At 39.6% G+C, this 8,441-nt stretch overlaps 2 protein-coding genes across 2 annotated transcripts; one reads left to right on the plus strand and one right to left on the minus strand.

Moving 5' to 3' along the window:
* The first annotated feature begins 208 nt into the window (after positions 1-208).
* On the plus strand, positions 209-3,442 carry Taf11 (TATA-box binding protein associated factor 11). The gene is made up of 5 exons (XM_065483248.1): positions 209-370; positions 428-938; positions 995-1,082; positions 1,196-1,292; positions 3,039-3,442. Exons 2-5 carry the CDS (start codon positions 439-441, stop codon positions 3,167-3,169), a joined length of 816 nt encoding a protein of 271 aa, XP_065339320.1. The 5' UTR covers positions 209-370; positions 428-438; the 3' UTR covers positions 3,170-3,442.
* On the minus strand, positions 3,354-7,259 carry LOC135939081 (uncharacterized). The gene is made up of 3 exons (XM_065483260.1): positions 7,053-7,259; positions 5,435-5,750; positions 3,354-4,539 (listed from the first exon to the last, which is right to left on the minus strand). The coding sequence occupies exons 1-3, from the start codon at positions 7,073-7,075 to the stop codon at positions 4,147-4,149; spliced, it is 732 nt and encodes a 243-aa protein (XP_065339332.1). The 5' UTR covers positions 7,076-7,259; the 3' UTR covers positions 3,354-4,146.
* Between the last annotated feature and the right edge of the window lie 1,182 nt (positions 7,260-8,441).

Genomic DNA, 8,441 nt, shown 5'->3' on the forward strand with positions numbered 1-8,441 from the left:
CTAACAGAGCGGAGTTGTATGAAATTATTTTGTAAAAATTGACGAATTTTGAGGAATTATGATAAAAAACATTTTTACAAAAGTTTAAGTTTAATTTTTTTAATGTTGTTAATGAGAAATTTTGTGTGAAAATGATTTTGATAAAGAGTTTTAAAAATTCTTTTTCGTTTTAGGTTGGCAGCATTTTATCGTTCATGTATGTTTACGTTTAGATTGTGTTTCGTAAGTGAACTCCAAACTTGTTATTTCACTCAAATTTCTTTGACGCAACCAATTAAATTGGAAAACAGGAAGGACCTTCCACCTTTCACCACATCCTGAAAATCTGGATGTTCATTTCCGGCCTAATTGAAAAACACATCCTTCAAAGGTTTGTTGATCTTCTTTCAGAAAAGAAAATATTTTTATATTGATAAATTAAAAACAGATCCTAAAATAATGGACCCTGACATCCTGAGGGACGCCGGCTCCGAGGGTTCCTTCGGAGGTCTCGCAGACGAGTCTGGAGACGTGTCGGTCATGTCAGCGGAGGAGCAGGATTCGCGGGTGACGGTGGACGACGACTCGAGGAGCAGCAGTTCGATCGGCGGCGACCTGATGGAGGAGACGAACGAGCCGTCCCTGCTGCAGGCCCGAGACAGTGACGGCGGCACCGACTCGGGCGACGACGAGCTGCCGCCGTCGCCGCCGCCGCAGGACCTCTCGACGACGCTCAACAGCAGCGACGAATTCAAGCAGGCCGGTGGTGTTTCGGTGAAGTCGGAGCCGATGCTGGACGAGAATTATGACGATGATGAGGACGACAGGGTGATGCTGCCCACGCTGCCCAAGGAGGAGCCACAGGCAGCGTCCCGACTCTCGCCACCACCAGCCAAAATGGCTAAGAAGAGGGAGAAGACTAAGAAGGAAATCGAAGAGGAGGAGCGAGAGAAAATGCAGTCAGTTTAATTTATTTAAGGGATGATATTGGATATTTATCCCTAATTTTTTTCAGGGTTCTCGTTTCGAATTTCACAGAAGATCAGCTGGACCGATATGAAATGTTTAGACGAGCTGCATTCCCAAAAGCCGCCATTAAAAGGGTAATTTAAGTTTAAAAAACTCAAATCTATATTAAAGCCAGTGTCTCATTGACTTTTGATTGTGGACAAATGTATTTTGCTGATTTTTAACCTTCATTCTTAATTTTTTACAGATTATGCAGACAATCACAGGCTGCTCTGTCTCCCAAAACGTTGTAATTGCAATGGCTGGCATAGCTAAAGTGTTTGTTGGGGAAATTGTCGAAGAAGGTGAGAAGAAATGTTTTTTTTATCATTTTAACCTCAAAAAACGAATTATTTTTAGTTAAAAGTAACTTCAAACCGTTTAAATTCAGAATAATATTTCATTTTTAGCTGTAAATTTGCACATCTTTTCCAAACAACATTTTCCTCTGCGTAGAAAAGTATTTCCAAAATATTTTGATGAATTTAAGAGGGACTCCACAAAGCCACAACATTGCTCTTTTGAGACGCAGTCGGGAAATCTAAACTCTTAGCTGTCTTTAACCCCAATTTTACTACAAAATAATTAGCTTAAATTTTTATTTTCCTATTTCAAAGGATCACTCAGTACACAAATCAGTCATTAATTAAAGAGCGTAAGCTACGCTGAAATGAAGTCCAGAATTAGCGAAAAACATAGGAAGCGACACCAAGAACGCCGAATTTAATTCAACTCAAAAAGACCCCCCATTGTGAGCTTGAAAAGTTGAAAATGTAAAATTTTAATATTTCCGATTGTAAATCTGCACAAAAATGTTTTTTTTTAAAAAATCATGATTTTCCAAGATAAAAAGCCTCATTTTTTTTAACTTTGACCTCGATTTTCTCAATAAAGGGGAACAAAAATAACAACATTTTTTATATTAATGTTGTTACCAGGTATTTTGGCTATTTTGGGATTTCATTTTAATTTAATGATCTAGGGTTTGGCAGATTTTTGTGACCTTGGCCTTTGACGTACGATGTTGGTCACCAGAGGTTATCCTTTTGGTGACATTTTTGACACATGAAAAAATAAATTTTTCAAAAAATTCGAAACTCCATTTAAGTTTGGCAATTTTGGTATTTTACTGGCCCATTGACTACTAGAGCGACCCTCCAGCAAATTTCGACAATTTATGATGGTGTCTCGGCAATGTTAATGTAAAACAAGTGGCTTGCGCCTTGTGTGACCCTTCAGGCAGCTGTCCGTTGAGGCGGCGAAATTGACCGTGTGATAAGCGACAGCGCCGGCAAAACCGCAACTATCGCAACAAAACAGTCCGGGGCCCGTTCTCAGGTCGCGTGATCTAAGCAAGGTTGGTGACAGGAAAGGGTGATAAATCGCCGTCGAGTATCGCCAAATATGCTCCAAATTACTGAAGAAAAGAATTAAAACCCTGTCTGTGAGTGGGAGCGGATCTCGGGTCGCAGGGTACCCTGAAAAAGATCGTTAAGGTATTGTAGGTCAAAGCTTTGTCCGAGACGTGTCCGATGAGGGGTCGTGGTCAACGATCCGACAAGCGTCCGAATTTTAATAAAAACAAAACCATTTTCGCTTGAGAACATTACGCGCCCCGCGGATAGAAAAAGCCGAACAATATTGATTTTAATTTTTCTATGGGCGCGAAAAATCTGAAAATCAGTTTCCAGACTGGCGGTGGTCCAGTTCGTGCGATGGAGTTGGTAAGACACTATTCAAGTTTCCTCCGTTTGGAAAAAATGGTGAATCGAAAATTTGAAAAAAAAATCGACCCCTCATTGTAATATATGAGTAAAGAACTAAATTATTAACGAGCTTTTTAAAACTTTCGCAAGGGAAATTCATTTAACTGTCTCAAACGTCCTAAAAGCACCAAAACTTTAAAAAAATCCAGCTCTGAACATTTAAAATATAAAAATGAAAAATCGTGATAACAATCGTTGCTAAGAAATTATTTTTAAAAATTATTAATAACGCTTTTCTCGTCTAATATATTTGAAAATTGAAATATATTGTGTTCTGATTGCCAGCTCTGGACGTGGAAGAGACGATGGGCGACTCAGGCCCCCTTCAACCAAAGCACTTGCGAGAGGCGGTGCGGCGTCTTCGCTACAAAACCTCGATTCCCAACACCAAGGTAAAGAAAATCGCCAACCTGTGATTACGAGTGAATGTCGTCTTTCGAGTTGCGCAACAAAGAAGCCCTAGACTATCAGACAGTGTGCTGTGTTGTGCAGACAAACAAGTTCTTTTATGTAAAGCGCTGATCCAGTTTGCAAAGTAAGCAGTGGACTAATTTTGTGCTTGAAAAGCAGGCCGTGTGAATGTGAAATGAAACGAGTCTGTTGTACATCAAAGATAAATTATTTTTTATTTCCTATAAACAATAAACATTTCTCGTAGCATTGTGCTTCGATACTGTTGAGGTTAAAAATTATTTATTATTAAAATACTTTCACGGAGAAAGTAGAGTATTTTTGGGGATTTTTAGGCTGTGCTCTCTTGCCGTTAAAATAATTCATTTGACAGTCTGAAAACCAAAAGTTTCAAAGTCAATCGACTATTTCTACTGAACCAATTCTGGATTGGTCACTGGAATAGTTATATTAACGTCGCGGAAATATGGCCGACTCGCCCCGCAAATTTTTTTAACACTCAGTATTGCAGAGACGAGTCAGTGAAGTTAGCTCAGTGTCCTTGAAGTTTGCTATCGGGTAGTGCCAGGGACAATCGCAAAGCTGATACGAGGGATAAAAAAGTGGGCTGGGCGCACGATCGGCCAAATTTCCATGCCACAAACTTATTTAGCTTATTCCCAGTTATTTTGAAAAGGGGGCGTGTCAAGGAGGTGTAACTAGCTTATTTTCAAACCACTTGAATGACGTCAGAAGATGTTTTTTCCGCGATTTGTTGAGCCGATTTTGGTTTCCAGCTCGCAAACAGTAACATTTTAACGCCAGGAAAGCACTAAACCTGAAATCGCATTTAAAAAACCTGATATTTGCAATTGAACGGTGACGCCATCTGTTGGGAGCTCCAAAAACTAAAGCGTTTTTTCTAGATTGGCGAACACGGCGAGGCGAGGCCTCGAAACAATCAAGATTTCTTTAACATTAAGAGACGAATGTCCTGCTTTTATCACTCGAAGAGCATAGTGGAGGTGTTTTTCTCCTGTCCAGGTGACAGCCGTCCGCCAATCTGCTCGATGGTGGTGTCTGGTGAAACTCCCCTGGCGTAGTGCTTCATCACATTGGGCATTTTGGGCTCGGACCCCCTGGTTGGCTCCTCGGCCATCTGGTTCGTGGCGTATTTGCGCATTGAGCGCTGCACGTTGCCCAGCAGGTGTCTGGCGCCCGTCGTGAACTTGCCGCTGGACGAGCGTCTGACTCCCTTGCTGGCCTCCAACTCGGCAGCTTCAGCCTCTGTGGCTGCCTCGTCCGGCTCCTCGGCGTCACACGCTGGCGCCTCGTCTGGAGACTGCGGCAGTTCCGGGTCCTCGTAGAAGCCGCACGCGCTCGCCGGCCGCACCACCTGATCACAAATAATTCATGTTTTTATAACTTTAGCGGATACACTAATTAATTTTACAAATAACAACACAATTCGTTAACCGGTATTATACTAGGATTAAAAGAAAGTTTAAAAAAATCAACCATTTTGATGTCACAAAAAAAATGAAAATAAATTTTGACATGTGCAAGGGAAAATTTCTCTTGTTTCAATAAAACCCGTAGATGACAAATTGACAACTGATTACCAACAAAATTATAAATTATTACGCCAAAACGAATTTAAAAAAATGCAAATTTTTACGGTCACATTTTAAAAATAAACTCAAAAATAACTTTAATTTCTTGCAAATATTGAATTCGCTGGCCGTCTAATAGGTATAATTTGGGCTTTTCAAGCTCGATCGAATGAAAAAAATGTCAAACAACAGCTTAAAACTGTCTAAATTGCATGAAGAACATGAAAAGTGTATTTTTTTTCTTCTCGCACCAAATATTTTTCTCATGGTTTTTTTTTTTTGGAACTTTCAGTTCGAAAATGTTTTTTTTTACCTTTTTTCACATATATGTTCTTGCATTTGGTACGATTGATCTCTTTAAAAATGAAGAATATCTTGATATTTCATTGTCAGTAAAATTTGGCGTGCCAATTTGGCTAAAAACCGTCATAACCGGCTTTTATCCATTTAATTTGTACTGAATCTAAAAATAGTTGACTTTTTCCCGGAAAAAACGTCTAAAAAAAACAACCACCCCTTTTCACCTAATTTCCCCTGAATATTTAAATGATTGAGAATCAAGATCTCTGTTGGATTTGATTTAAAATCAATTTATACACAAAAAATGTCCAAAATTCGCACATTTTTTAGCTCAAAATTCCAGGAAGATAAAATCATTAAAATCGTGTGTTTGCTCACCTCGAATGCGGAGGGGTGCATGTCGTCGAAGAGCCTGTTGGTGGGGCGGAGGGGGCAGCTTTTCCGTCTGGAGGCGAGGTTGGTGCCGCGGGGGCAGCCTGAGGCGGCCCCTGTGGGGCAGAGGAGCTCGCTGTTGGCCTCGTCCATGGTCTGGCGCGCCCGGGAGATGCGGTAGCTGACCAGCTTGACGTAGGGGATGGCGCACGCCCGCAACTGCTGCTGCAGCCACTGGTCGCGCGCACTCGCGCCCACGCTCGCCCCGACGCTGCTCTCGCACGCCGCCTCGAACGCTGCAGTCCAACGCTTGCTGCCGCACCTGCCAGCAAAGCGTTTGCCCGCGTTTTAGCTTCGCGGAGAGAGAAAGAGACAGAGAATGGACACAATGAATAAACATCCACGATTAGTTTTTTTCTGGCTTCATACTTTTAAGTAGATATATTAAAAACATTTTTACGCCTCTTAACTATTCAATTAATTAGTTTAGTTAATTTTTTCACTTTCATCATTAGGTGGTTTCTGAGAAGAATTAAGTAAGGTCATTTTAGACTTTTTAAGTATGTAAGCATTTACACAGTAATCTTCATTTTGTTCCAATTTAATTGGAGTACTTGTCCCAATACGCAAGCTTTAGAAATATATAATGAAAAAATATTAGCGACCTTAAATTGTATTGAATAAAACATAAGTATAATTTTCCTTCTCTCTTTAGGTCTGGAATTAATACTTTTCCAAATCATATGCCTTTTAAATTCTGCATGTTGCATTTTACCATTGAAATGAACAAGAAGTGAAATTTTTAAATGTGAAAATGCATGAAAAATAAAAACGTGCCATATAAATGACATTTTTGCTGTTGCAATTTCACCAAAATAATGAAATTTGTCCTGAATAAGTTTATAAAATTTTATACCAAAACGAGGACAGTTTTGCCTGTTTATTAAGTCCATATATATTAAGTCTAAAAGTCGCACGTGAAACCCTGTTTTGACGGAAACGGGAAAACCCAATTAAAAATATTTCTTCGACTGAAATGAAACCGTGAGGAAATTTCTTAACGTGGAGCAAAAACAATGTACTTTAAATAGGACGATTTCGGGAATGGGTCGTCGCAAGGCTTAAAATTCAATGATTCGAGCTCATTTAATGGTCACGCAACGATTTGAAGCTCAGAAAAAAATAATTTCACAGTCGAAAAGGCTTTAAATTATAGGGTTGAAATTTTACTGAGATTGTTAAAAAAACACGGACCATGCAATTTTTAAGCTCTTTCAGTCTCATTTAAAATCAGGTTGTAATTTTCTTATTAAATTACTCTATATAGCATGGTTTCTTAAATAAAATTAAAGAGGAATCCGCACTGAGTCAATTTGTAATAAAAGTGGGTGTAAGTTAGCATGCTTTTCAAATGGCAAGGAACTGTCTCCATATTTGAAATCCTATTTTTATTCAAAACAACAGAGTTTCCCTAAAGGACATTTTAAATACATTCTAAATACCTGATATAAATCAACTTAAAAAATATTCCACAATAGTAAAAGTCTTCAAATATTTAGTTTAAAATTCAGAAAATTCTATAAATTTCACCAAGAAACATTTCAAGCAAATTCAGGAGTGTTACCTTTGGCTGAGGGTAGCCAGCATGGCGGCTAACAGAAAAGATAAGGGGCCAGCAGCATGAGTGCGCTGACGACGAGGATGAACCAAAGCGCGAGGAGCACGGCGTTGGCCAGTAACAAGTCGGCGGCACCCTCGAAATCCACCCTCGAGCTACGAAATGAGCAGCTGCGGTCGGTGCTCTCGACCCTTATAGTGCGCTTGCAAGGCTTCCTAATTGCGTTACGCGACGGCCAGCCGCAGCCAGTCCGTCGACTGACACAGTAGACGCACACAACAAAGAGGTGAAAATGCCGACGCGCCCCCTCGAAGCCCCGCGTTGATTAATCAAGTTACGCGTGTGTTCCGTACTTTCCCTTTGAGCTCTACCTTCTCATTCTCACCTCAGAGTCAACTTGGGGGTTGCCAGGATTGGTCTGAAAAGATCTTTTAATAAAATAAAGTCAAAAGAAAAATCAAATTTAAAAAAATTTCTGCCTGCCGGCTCAACAAGTGCACAAACGAAAATGGTTTAAATTTTTTTTAAATTCGACGGGTTGATGGATTTTAAGTTACGAACTCTCAAACGAATCGTCACCATGAGCCCTACAACCACCTACCTTAAAGACCTTTTTCAGGGTACTCCACCCTGAGATCGGTCCCGGGGAAACTTTTCGCGATTTTTTCCACGCCACCACCCCTTTTGCCACTTCGGCCAACTTTGAATAGGCAAAAATTGGCCGGCAACATACGTCATCAGCGAATCACTGTTTTTTTTTTAATAAAATAAAGTAACCAGAGCAATTGATTTAAAAATAAAGAAAAATATACTGAATTTTAATTGCACGCATGGAAGGAAATGATTAAATTATCAAGTTGTTTCATGTCTGTTAATAACTTCTGGTTTATTTAAAGTAAAATTCGAAGATATTTGAACCAAAATGAGTTTCTCTAGAGTTTGCGAAAGCAGTATCTCATCTCCACGAGGTCCTATTTTAAAAATAAAGTGTGATTTGGATTCCTCTCGTCAAGCCCAATAGAATGACACCAAATTTAAGGTCATTGGTCGAGGTCAAAGGTAATTTTCTGATTTTTTGTTGCTTTTCGCAACGTTTAAACGATGCAATTTTTTAAAATATACAAAGTTCTTATAAGCTTGTTCAGCACGAGATAAACTTACTTTCATCGTTGCTAATTCAAAATTTAAAATAGTTCATATTCATTCTGTCTCCTAAAATTCTTTAGGGGAATATTTCACATCCCCTGCCCGAGAAGGCAGTATAGTTCCTCGAGACAAATTTAATATTATGTGCTGGTTATTTTGGGTATTTTCGCTCCACCAATCCAATTACTGCCCTCTACTTTTAGAACACAGCCTGCCTAATAAATGCATGAATTCCCGCTTGACATATGG

Source organism: Cloeon dipterum, chromosome 1 (genome assembly GCF_949628265.1).
Source record: "Cloeon dipterum chromosome 1, ieCloDipt1.1, whole genome shotgun sequence".
Lineage (NCBI taxonomy): Eukaryota > Metazoa > Arthropoda > Insecta > Ephemeroptera > Baetidae > Cloeon > Cloeon dipterum.

Excerpts from the sequence above, each read along its gene's own strand:
- Taf11 (XM_065483248.1), top strand. The coding sequence starts at position 439 with ATGGACCCTGACATCCTGAGGGACGCCGGCTCCGAGGGTTCCTTCGGA. Across the intron at positions 1,083-1,195 it reads CAAAAGCCGCCATTAAAAGG|ATTATGCAGACAATCACAGG; the intron begins GTAATTTAAGTT and ends AATTTTTTACAG. Across the intron at positions 1,293-3,038 it reads TGGGGAAATTGTCGAAGAAG|CTCTGGACGTGGAAGAGACG; the intron begins GTGAGAAGAAAT and ends TCTGATTGCCAG.
- LOC135939081 (XM_065483260.1), bottom strand. The coding sequence starts at position 7,075 with ATGCTGGCTACCCTCAGCCAAAG. Across the intron at positions 5,751-7,052 it reads CTGGCTACCCTCAGCCAAAG|GTGCGGCAGCAAGCGTTGGA; the intron begins GTAACACTCCTG and ends CTTTGCTGGCAG. Across the intron at positions 4,540-5,434 it reads TGCACCCCTCCGCATTCGAG|GTGGTGCGGCCGGCGAGCGC; the intron begins GTGAGCAAACAC and ends ATTTGTGATCAG.